Source organism: Necator americanus, chromosome II (genome assembly GCF_031761385.1).
Source record: "Necator americanus strain Aroian chromosome II, whole genome shotgun sequence".
Classification (NCBI taxonomy): Eukaryota; Metazoa; Nematoda; class Chromadorea; order Rhabditida; family Ancylostomatidae; genus Necator; species Necator americanus.
The window spans coordinates 8,382,206-8,394,637 of NC_087372.1; the positions used below are offsets into that span (position 1 = coordinate 8,382,206).

A 12,432-nucleotide genomic window follows, 5' to 3' on the forward strand; every position below is an offset into this window, starting at 1 on the left:
CACAGACAACTTTTTGATTGCAATTATTGGTAATTTATTACTCATTTATTTAATTTCTTCTTGAGTAGGGATGATTTCAATCAGGGATAAGTAAGTAAATAAGTGAGAACAATCGTCTTATCTTCCACTAATGCTGCGCGTCCCTCGTCTCGAGTTAATTCGAGCGCGTTGTCGTGGGATAACTCGTGCTTCCGATGAGCTGTATTCAATCACGCACGGCCGCGCTCATGTGCTGTCGCGATTCCTTTGTTTCCTTCCTGAAATCTGCAAGGATTGCTCAAAGAGGGCGGTGAGTGAAGAAAAAATGGAGGACGAGAAAAATCCCTTCATTTAAGGACAAAGCTAAATCTATAGCAACTTTGAGCACGAACAAAGAAAAAACACGTAATTTTTCATGCGACGGCAAAATTTTAATTCGAATTTGTGGATTTGACTATGTGAAGAAGATACTTAAGATATTTCAAAATATAAATAAGATATCTTCTCCTCAATGAAGGTCGTGGAAAGAAATTAGGTCGAGGAGAAAAAACGTATATAGAAGCTTAGTAACAGACATTGAAACTTTACTGCAAATTCTCATAGAAATTTGAAATTTCTTAATTAGTGACTGGATCTACTCATTTTTTAAAAATATTTCCGAGGATTTTACAGATCCCCATCCGGGCAGATAACTGCAACAGCAACAGATCATTTATTCAATTCAAACCGCATCCGAATACGTAGTTCGGGATATTTTTGGATGAAGAGTGATGATGCGTGTGACAGGCATTTTTACACGTGGTTCCGACGCTAATTAGCAGTTGTTAAGGGCGTACTGTATTTCTTTTTATTTTTCCACCGTGAATCGCTGAATACTTTGCAATTGCAGTAAATTAGTTCTCATCATGCGGATAGAATGTGATTTTGCGAGGAATATTGAACGGATTTGCTTTTTTCTCTTAAATAAGTTGCCATGTTCAGGAAAAATCGCTTGCTTCTACGTCGAATATCTTTCGTTCGGCGCACATTTCAGCCCCAAAACTCAGCTCCAAAAAACTCCGTTGAGGAAGAAAAACATCACCAGGTGATTTTAAAAAGCAAGCTATTCAACTGCTTTCTTCTCCATTTCTTTTACTATAAACAAATGCTGTTGACAAATTCTGCACGTCGGTCGCAGTTGTTCGTCAAATGGTGGAATATGATACAGGTAAAAACGGGAACTTTGACGTTAAGAAGTAAAAAGATCCCGCTATCATGTGTTGTCCAGATTTCCGGTTTTTTTTTTTGCTTCCGGAAAATATCCGAAAAGGTTGAGATTTGTTGTTTAATTTTCCTTTTCTTTCTTTTTTTTGTCACCTTAGCTATGTTGTTTCGCACGCTTATTTCCGTGCAGAATTCATCCCTGGGGCTTTTTTTCTAATGCGAGAGAGATAGATGGGTTGTTACTTCCAGTCAAAGATTAGAAGTTGAGCGACAGCGCTACTCGTCCTATCGTTTGTGAATGTAAAATACAAACAAATACGCCCGAGTATCCTGCAGGAATTATTTCAAAGGTAGTGGATCACGAAAATGATGTAATTGGGAAATCTGAGGCAAAATATAGATTTCCGGGTGTAGATAAGGAACGCGAGCGTGGTTCTGCTCAATTCCCTCTAATCATCTGGAAAAACCGCGTGGGAAACTGCATTTATCCCTACGAGGTTTGTGAAAACACTCCAACCTTGTTCACCCACCGCATCCAGAAGCGAGCGGTCGAAGATCAATGAGGTTTCCTCATCAGCCTATTCAAGTGTAACCAATGAATAAGCTGAAGACGGGAGTGAAGGGCATGTTCAAGGATAGCACGTTCTAACATGTGTCGTAGGAATAAACCCCGTTCCCATGAGGTTTTTCAGGATGATTTGTGGGGATAGAGTGATACTTTACCTCATACTTGTAATCCACACCCCGAATTCTATATTTTCCCACAAGTTTCCTAACTACAACTTTAGTCTCGTTATACGCTGCGTTTGTAGCGATGACGCTAAATCGTAATGAAAGGGATTATAATATTTTCTGCATTTTTTTTAACGATACTCATCTAAACGAGAGTTTCATCTAGGGCACATCGCAACTCGTACAAATCGAATTCGAACTGAATGCTTTCATAACAAGAATATCGTCCTTAAATCAGTTTACTGAGAGTAAATTGAAATATTTAACTAGTGACACAACACGAGTAGAGAATTCAAAGCAAAGCAGAAACTTAATAGAAGTAGGGAACCCTTCATACGATTTTTTCGATGCCGTTCTAGGAGACATATTTATTACTTGCACATTTTGAATGAGGAGCGAGTGTAGCACAGTTGGTAAGAGATCCCGCTGTGGCTGGACGGTTGACGGTTCGAAACCGCCCTAGCGCGAATCAAACCCTTCATCCCTCCGTGGGTTGACAAATTGGTACCAGACTTGTCTGGGAGGAAAAAACACTGATTTGATCATCGACTAGCCCCCGCAACTCATGGTATAGGGGAATATGCGTGCAAAACCTCAACGAGCACAAATTCCAGTAAATCGCGTTGGTGCATCCTAAGTGGATTGATACGCCAGTGACTTTATTTTACTTTACATTTTCACTATATTATCTACACACCTTCGACTTAGGTTTATATTTTTACCTATTCTACTGGCCGAAAGATCCAGGAATGTGTTTTGTCCATTGATGTAACAAATTTCCTCTCGTATCCGGAAATAACTAAAAACATGCAGTTGTTTTTAGTTTCATTAGGATTTGCTAGTCAATTGTACCATCTGAGACCCAGCAATGCGTGGATACGACATATAGAAATGATTATCTCCTAAAGATTCAGAAGAAATACGATGGTTCTTGTGGATTCTTGGATAATACACTTATGGATTTTATGGTGATTATCCGTTCGAAGAATATCTGGAAAGTCCTTGAATAGATCAGAAGACCCCGCAAAAGCAGGAGAAACTATCCAACAAGCGAGAAAAATTTCCCTAGGATTGCGGCTACGAAAGGCGCTAGTTGTGCACAATCATGCGAGAAAATGTCAGAGGAATCCCTTCCCTATAAACTAAAATCTTAAAGGCATCCTAGAGGCAGGATAAACTATAAAATTAATGGAGAGGACTTTGATGAGACTATGTTATCCTTTTAAAGCAAAATTGCACAAAAGAGTGAAAGCTGTGAAAAAGAAAAAAAGCACTGAGGAGCTCGTCGTGTTCTGCGGAGACGAATCAGCACTCAGCTTCATCGAGGACGAAAACGTGTTCAATGCCGCGATTGCAACTATGCGTAGTTTCCAGAAGAAATAGGAAAAATCATTGCTTAAATCCTATTTCATGGCGCCAGCGCACAATTCTAAGGTTGCTGTATTCTTACAACTTACGCTCCTAAAACTTTGATTGTTTGTTGGTCCCGCCTACGTAAATTAAAAAATACGAAAATTACCAAATCAAGTGGTGTTACGTTGCTGTTCCAGTTACATTGAGACTGACCTCGTTGGGCTGTATCTCATTTTTCTGACCTCAAACCACCGTCTCGATCATTGATTGACACATGAAGGAGTTGAATGAAATTTATAACGTGCTCGAAGAGACACACGCAGGCATATTTGTACCGGGAAATGTAGCACTTTGTTCCAATAAACACTAGACAATAAACAATAATAAACAATGAACTAAAGGGATGGTAAAGATAAATGATAAAGTTGCTGGAGTTAATTAATCCGCCGATCACTTCAAATCAGGATCGGTTGAGGTTTAGGAACGTGTAGCTGGCCTATACAATGACTTGCGGTGGCTAGCCGCTGTGTCAAGTCAATGCTTTTATCCTCACAGACAAGTCCGGTACCAATTTATCGACTCCGGATGGATGAGGGGTTTAGTGAGCACTGCGGCGGATTTGAACCTCCGATAGATCGTGCAAGAAGCGGGACTCCTAACCGCTACGATACACCTGCTTAAGGGTTCCACTTCCTGCACGATCGATGGGAGTAAAGGAAGGTAAACCTAGAAAAATGCTTTGCACTTAGAAAGATTGAGTTCTGTGGTAAGTACTTGTATTTGCTCTTCTTTTGTAGCGTGTTACAGTGACAGAATTTAGGCTTGCCGAGTCACGCCGCTGCCGCCTCCGGAATTGCAACGAACGCGTCGCGTCTACTGGACGCAACACTGTATACTAGAGGCGATAACTTGCGCTCTTGCATTTTCTGTTCATCCTTTCATCTCATTATCCTCTGTACATAATAATAACTCGTCAAGCCCCAATATTTATCAGTAGAAATATGCGCATAGATTGTATATATGATACAATTTGCGAATACAATTTATGTATCAGTATCTTTGGTGAATATGATTCGCAAATGCTCATTCGAAGGAACAAAATGGTTGTATGCAAGTATGTTATGATTAGTTTCATATCTACTGCTTACATACATATTGGCACACACTTCAAATATACAATGCTGATGTGAACACAGAAACGTCAGTCCCCGAATATGATGTACAAAAAAGATGCGCGGAGGTGTGTATGAGTAAACACACTCGGCGCCCACTATAAACGCACAACATCAGCAAATTCAGCGCAAAGATGATCTCTCGTAATTATGTACTACAGTACTCTATGATGGTGGAAATTTTGGAATCATCGGCAGCGAGCATCACTCAATCAGTAGAAGAAGAGTTGTAGTGTAGGTCAGTTGATTTGGATGAGAAATTGATTAGTGCAGGTGTGCGTTTGCAGTTTTGTTTAGAATTATGCAGTAGCCTGCATACGCAGCCGATTCATGTTACACGTCTTGCAGTACAGATGGGAGTCGAGAGGATAGCAACCAGCTCCTTCGACCTAAAAACGAAAAATGATGATCACATGATCGTGTGGCAGTGGCGCAATAGTACGGGCACAGTAACAACAGTACCTTACTGGACAAGAGAAGTCCGCAATCTTCACATTTGTAACAGCTCGGATGGAAGGATTTATCCATGGCAACGACTCGCACGGATTCTTTTTCACCCTCTTGCGGAACGATTCCTTTCTGACAGACGGCACAACGAGGAGCGAATTTCCTAAAGAAAAAAGCTATCAAGTCGACTTTTTTTTCATGTCTTCCTTCGGGAATTAAACGTGTAATTCAGAGTAAAACAAAATTTTGGCAAGGACTCTAGCAGAAATGCTTTGGGCATTTTTTAGAACATTCTTTCGGATTGATTGCCGTATCCAAGTTTTGTTTTGGAACTCATAAAGGAGTTGCAAATGCACGAGAACTGGTCTTCTTCTCAAAATTACTGACGAAAGGAGGAGTAAGTCTTACTCTCCGGCGTTTACCAACTCAAGAACTCTGAACTTTCATCTTTTGCTAGCTAAGATGGTGAATGGAACGATGGAGCAGCTAGAGTTAGAGCTAACAGAGACCAGTTCTCGCTTGTTCGGATTCTAATCACATGGTTGTTTTCTGTCTCCTACGAACTTCTTAGATATCTCATAAAGATGTCTCTCGTGCAGTTTTTGGCGTTTTCATGGGATTGGCAACATAAAGTGATTCGTTTTAGGATTGTCTTCGCAGAGACCAACAACCGAGAGGAAGAATATGAATGGATCGTCAGATCAACTGGACTAATGAACTGCTGCGGAGTCACAGTTAATACTGGGAAATTTCCGGATTCACGGGTTCATGTTTCTGGAACAATTCAATTCTGACTTTCAACATTGAGAAGACCCTAAGAATGTCAAAAGATGAATTCGCCAATACATCAAGCTCTGTAAAATGTAAAAAGCGAGACATAATCTTAGAAAAATGACAAATGTTGCAGTTTCCCCCGAATAGCAACATAACAAGAAACAAAATGAGAAGGAAAAGTGCAGGAACATTTAAGGATGGTAGCTGAAATGTCACACATCGATTTTATGTATGGACGCATATGATGTTGAGGACTTGTCAGGATGCGCACGTTCGCTGAAACTGGAGTAAATCCCTGTTGAATAATTGTCGAGATGTCCCAATAATTTCGTTTTCCGTCGCGGTTTTCGGGAAACGATCAAAAATGTTAAGGAACTTTTCATAGTGGGAACAGAAAAAATGTCATCCAATTCATCTGTTTTTGAAGACGGTCGAATATAAGTGTTTGCTAAATGTTAGCGCTCAGGATTTGCGTAGAATGATTTTGTAAATATTTTCGTAACGAGAAAAAAACGTGTGCTTTAATTTGATCACTCACTCATGGAAACAGGGCACACAATGTACGTTGTTTTGCGCATCGGTAGTAAACGGAACACCATCCAATGTCCTACTGCAATTCGTACATGTGAAGCAATCGACATGGTATGTTCCACCAACGGCGCGTAATAGTCGATCCGAGATTGGCTTGCAACATTTCGAACATTTCTCTAACGAGTCCTAAAACGAGAAGTATGGGATTTCTCAAATTTCCACGAAGAAAAAAAGTATGTAGTTAGCATGGCTTTTTTTTTCACAGCGCCGTATCAGCGCTTCCTAACAAGTGCCACTCTGATTTCTCATCCTTCTAAATTGCTGAAATTATCCAAAAGGGCTCAGCAAAGTGCCAGTGCCGGACTTTTGCTACATTTTCGCATCCATCAACGACATTCGCGGTTTGCCGCCCCCGTGAGCCTTGGCGACGACCCGATTCAAGTTCACGTCTTCAAACATCGGAATGTATGTGCGCCACCAAGTGTTTATAGATGCATGCAAGTGCCATTGTCGTAGACAAACAGGCGCTTGAGTGCTTGATCCCCTCAGGGCATGTTCTTCTGTTTATTTATGCGCAAGTTACATATGTGCATATAGAGGTCTTCAAGCAGCTTTTCATGATGCTCAGCAGCAGTTGAACGTTGCACGAGAGCTTGATAGATGAGCCGAAAAAGGTGGATGGAGATGTGGTGGAAGAGCTCAGTTCGTTCAGTGATGCTTTCCGCAGACAAAAAAAACCACATCCCAACATTTCAAAATGATGTACTTCTGCTGGCGCGTCGTTCCGATTGTTAGCCTGCTCGGCTCGGGCGTTTTGTGATTAGCTGCTCCCACGAGGATTGCGGACACGACTCAACATTAGTGCTCCGTAGTAGACACACAAATGCATGGCGGCATCGCATCGTTGGATGTCACGGCGTCAAAATCGCAACGCAAATCGCAAAAACAAGAATTCCATAAATTTACATATGCAGCACACTAGAATAGACACTCTAACTAGAAGGCTCTCGGAAATTACTTCTGGAATTTGAAATTCAAAAAACCAATGGATATGACTCGGTAGAGGAGCGCTTTACTCACCACATAGCATTTTTCACAAATCGGATCATTTTCGATATTGTAAAATGAGGCACCAGCAAGTCTTGTATCGCATTTTTTGCATTTGAAGCAGGCTACGTGGAATATCTGAAAAGATTTGTGAATTATTGGATTATTTATATGGAATTTTTCAAAAAAAAAAGATCTGAAAGGTTTTTTGAGCAACAAAGAGCAAGCTCAGTGAGATTGAGTTAGTTCTGGCCTATTTCTTTTCGCGTAATGACTCAATGATCCTGATTGATCATTTTGATGATGGTGAGAAGTTCTCTTTGGATGCTCGAACTTAAATACCAAATTCACTGCTACTCTGGGTCGAAATCGATTGACGACTGCGGTTCAACCGACGTTCAACCGATACTACTTTGTAGAGCTTCAGTCGTAGTCGGGTCAAAAACAGAAAAAAAGCCAAACCCAGGTGTCAAGCCAGGCGCAGTTGCGTAAGCGGCTGCGTTCGATGCGGTGCAGTGGAGCAAGCGGTTGCGATGAATGTGGGACCCTTGCTAGCCCTGCCCCACAGCTGCTGTCCGAGTGGAGGTGGCGATGCTCCCACCTCGATCGCAACCGCAACCTTCACCGCGTCGTTTCGAGCACCACCGCCTATGGAATCGCGTTAGATTTCAGGCCGCCTTGACCCGACTTCTTAAATCCAGACAGATCCAGCTGGTATTTTAGTGAAATTTCTCAGTAGCAGTCAAGAAAAGGATGTTCGCACGCAGAAAGGTCCCATCAAGAATAGTTGTCTTTTCCTGAAAACCTGAAGACGCTTGGTTGCTTTCGTGGATTTGCAGCATGTGGAGGATAATTTGATGCAGACGGCGAAACGTTGATGCACCTGCTCAGAGCAGGATAAAAAAAATAGCCAACGACTACTATTTGTGCGCCGTGAGATGTGAAGGGATAGACGGATTTTGTGTGGTTTAGAAAAAAAAAGTGAAAACTTCTTAATGTGTTTTCTCTTGGAGAATTTTCCGTAGCCGCTTCGAGAGTATCTCTTGGGAACTGCAACAAATACTCACGAAGCAACTACGATGTCATCCATGCTCTTATATAATGCACCTCTTATGTAATGGATTACTTCGCTATGGAAATAAAAATATTGCTCCAGCAATATTTTCCCGGAGATATTTCAATCCTGGAAAATTTCTTAGTCGTTCAGGGACGAACTGAGAGCAATCGCATCACAAAATGACACCTCATCCACTGGCAGGATGGATGTTGGAATTGAAGCGTGCGTTTCCCGAAAATTTGTCATCTTCGTGTGAACCACGACTAACCGATGGGTAACGGGCCCAAATCCTATTATGCTCTCGTCCTCGAAGAGTTCAAAGGCATGTAAGAAATAAGTGAAGCAAACATTTTCCGCGATTTGCTGGAATTTTCTACAAATTTCATGGTTGAGGCACTGGCAGAATTTGAGTAACCGCTCTTTGTAGATAAAGCTGCTGTGTTCCTCAATTAGCGAAGCGCGAAAAATGGACGAGAAGACTCAAAGAGAGAATGAAAATGACAACAGAATGAATATGAAAATAGGGAATGATGAAGCACGAATGGGTATGAAATCGTAGAGAGACAAAATTCCAAGAGAAATCCCAAGGGTTCCAAGAAAATTTCCTTTCTAACCGTGGTTCTCGCGTGGATTTTTTTTCGCTAATTTGAATAGAAGGGTTAGCTGACCCATTTGAATTGAAAACTTTCCACATGTACACATGTCATTGCTTAGACAGACAGGCAACCTAATCCAAGAATTGTATGGAAGACGTCACAGCGCGAGAGAGAGAGACTTATCAGAAACTTATTTAGCAGGGTAAGTCGCCGGATCTGGCCATGGTATGGATTGCTAAACACGGATGGGTTCGTAGAACCCGCACAGAAGAAATTCTCTGGTTAATTTGCGCCAGAACCTGTGTTCCAATTGATTATTTGCGTAGGCAGTAGGTTTAGGTCCACCGACTAATGGGACCCATAATCTTTAACGGGACCTAACCCAGAGTAAACTCGGCAATAAATACTGCCACGTTGGTGTCCAAGGCTTCCTAACTCTCTCAGATGCAAAAACCAAGGTTTCACGGGTCCAAAATTTCTTCTCCAACTACATAAATTATTTTATTGATTAATAGATCAATAATAAAAATTGTAGCAATGTATCGAACCGCAATGTTTTTTTTCTTTTTTTTCTATAATAAAACGGCTGTGCTTTTGTCGTGGAAACATTTTTTCCACCACCGCAGCACAGCTGGCGGTGTGCGCTGCCGTGTCGCTCGCCTCGTATTCATAATAATCGAATCAGCTCCCTTAATGTGTTGTTCCCGTAGCCCCGTTGTGGAGGATTTACGACAATGTTTAGACGATTCTTCCGATGTGTACGTTAGCGTGGATTAGTTGATTAAGTGGCGTTGACACGGGACACAGAGGATCAAAGACACGTACGATCCACTTTGAGAGGCCGCTTTTAACCTTTTTTGGCGGTAACCTCGCACTGAAAGAAAAAAAAAGGTTCTCGAAAATTAACCTTTGTTCATCTGGCGAATATATTTGCCAAGACTGGTTCAAGGAATAATTTCTAAACAAAAAGGTCAGCGGAAATTTCACAAGACCAAGTAGATGTGGAAAAGAGCACGGAGAACGGTTTTTTTTTAAAGTAATTTTTATTTGTCTTTTACAATTCAGTGGACCGGAAGCCGATTCGTCTACCCAACTAGAAGTAATTGAAATGACCCGATATTATATAGCTGTTTTTTTTTAGCTTTTTTTAAATGGAGGCTCAGGTGCTATGGTGGGGAATGTATGAAGATGGAGGCAAACTTCATAACGGGACCTTCGCATAGAGGCCACAAAATGTGGCGGTGAATGGTCCCATCGATCCTGAAGCGAACCCTACCCCAAGTCGTGGACAGTGGGAGCCTCTTTCCCGTTCCCCTATGGGCTCCTATATAATAACTAAACAGAAACAGTGAACGACAAATCAATGGACACGTGCAGTCGAATTAACTGTGCATCTAAATAGCATTAAGATAATTTTGACACTTCTACAGCTCAGAAAATCGATTTCGTATTCTGTCCCACATGACTGGTCGATATGATTACTATGTGGCCAGCGTTTTGTGAAACGTTACGATTGGGACCCTTAAATTCGTGATCGGTGCGCCATGTCTCTGAACTTCATTTCATTGGCGCCAAGAAATAATAATCTTCAAAAATACGGAGCCGCACGCAGACGAAGGAAAGTCGCTATAATCCCTAACCTCCACACGGGAAATATAGCCATGACCTTGGAATAGATGATGGGATTTTTATGCTCTTGCAAAGACTGATGTAGAAAAATCACAACAAAAAAACCGATAGTCGAGTGAGAAGTAGGCGAGGAATACCCGAAGCCTGGTTGATTGTGCTCCGTTGCCCCTTCCCTCCAGATTAGGTTCCTTCTCATCCCGATTTCATTGGGAACTTTGTTCCTTCTTTGTTCGGGGACTATCTTTCTTTTGAGAGCATAAAACCAATCCGGGAATTGTCATGCACCCAAATTAAGCGGCTACAGGTCAACTAGCACAGTTTCAGTTTCGGCCGTAAAATAATGCTTTGGATCGTTTTTGGATGTTTGCCGAAAAGAGGTGAAAACTGACGGTGAAGCACCCTACTAAAGGTAAATTCTGCCCAGAAAAATCAAGAATATTCTCTTCCTCCCTCTCTCAACAAGTGTTTCTGTGTTTGTGTTCGAAACCACAAAACTCTGGAAGAAATTATGTTGTTTGCTCAGGTGGCTGACAATGTCAGGGAAGTTTTTTCGAAACACTATTGTTCAACAATAAAAGTTAATGTACAATAAGATTTACGACATGGACAGAACCAACCTCTGACAACTACCTTCCCCTTGAATATTTCTACACCCATACGGAAATAAAGGGCGTCTTATTAGTAACTGGTTTCTACATCACATTAAAAAGCAGAAAAACGACGATTTTAAACGTGTCCCAACTGCGAACAAAGAACGTCAGACAAAGAATTATGTAAGCTCATAATTCTCCGTCTGACGAACGTTACGAATTCCAAAAAGATCCTCGCCGAGTTTCCAGTGGGAGTTCTATATTTTGAAATCATACAAGTACGTGTCCTAAGGGTATAATTGGTCGATTAACAACCATTACTCAAAGAACCACGGTTGGTTCTTTCAGTACATGGTTGCTTTTTGACTACAGCATAAAAAGACATAAATGTGGTTGGAAGTAGAATTACGAATGATAAGATTTTCTGGTTTCACATCTTATTTTCATCTATTTGGACTTATCTTAGAACCTCTGAATATCCAACAGTAGGAAATGCCACATGTGAAACATTGTGACAAATTTGAACTTTCCACAATTTTTCAGGAAGTTAGAAGAAATTTTTGAAACACGATGAAATGAAGGAGAAGGCTGGAAAAAAGAAGTAAGAGTGAGTGGACTTCAGAAATCTGAGTTCAGGAGGTTAAGATGAGGGCTGTGGATTTTATTTATTTGTTTTTTGTGAAGTAGAATGTGTAGGTTCTTTGGCAAATGATGTCAGAGTTCCGCTCGTCCACAGTTTTTAAGATGGACGTACGCGTGACTGTAAGACGAGCTCCGTTACGGAGCCCCTAAAATTTAGGAAGAACTGTAGTAGCTGTTTAGCTCTGTTTAAGACGAGTTTGAGGTCAATCTGAAATGTAAGCGATTGGAGAACGGTTAAAATTCGAGTTGTTCGACTGATCGAGAAATTCGAAATGAAATCCGGATAGGATAGCCGACGTAAATCGCAAAGGCTTCTTTAGCGACTGAACACGATAAGACTGATCTAGCAAGGATCGCGTACGTATCGATTGGTAGGGCGTCAACGAACATTGAGACTGGTTTCTAGTCATCGCGGAGGTCTTCCTAGTTTAATATCACCACATGAGAATCTCCTCGAAACTGTTTTTACAGTAGTTTGTCTAAGTCGTTGTTGAAAGTTTGAGGTTGTTTTGGGAAATTCCTCTCAAAACCTATTCAATTCCATCTGTTGCCTTTTTTCCACCAATCATCAAGACTCAGTCCCTCCCAGCCGTTTGGTTTTCCACCAATCACATCATCTCAATTGTGACTGGTTGAAAATAGGTAGAGACAGGAATGAATATTTAAGCTTATAAACCTAA

General features: G+C 41.2%; 1 protein-coding gene across 3 annotated transcripts in view; it reads right to left on the minus strand.

Annotated features, from left to right (window-relative positions):
* Positions 1 to 4,738: 4,738 nt before the first annotated feature.
* RB195_017166 (uncharacterized protein) overlaps positions 4,739 to 12,432 on the minus strand; it is a gene marked incomplete at both ends in the record, with an annotated part of 41,035 nt that continues 33,341 nt past the window's right edge. For all 3 annotated transcript variants that reach the window (XM_064184044.1, XM_064184046.1, XM_064184045.1), the window contains 4 exons: positions 4,739 to 4,828; positions 4,902 to 5,049; positions 6,199 to 6,377; positions 7,272 to 7,376. In XM_064184044.1, coding sequence (XP_064039925.1) covers positions 4,739 to 4,828; positions 4,902 to 5,049; positions 6,199 to 6,377; positions 7,272 to 7,376 — 522 coding nt within the window. The remainder of the gene's footprint in view (positions 4,829 to 4,901; positions 5,050 to 6,198; positions 6,378 to 7,271; positions 7,377 to 12,432) is intronic.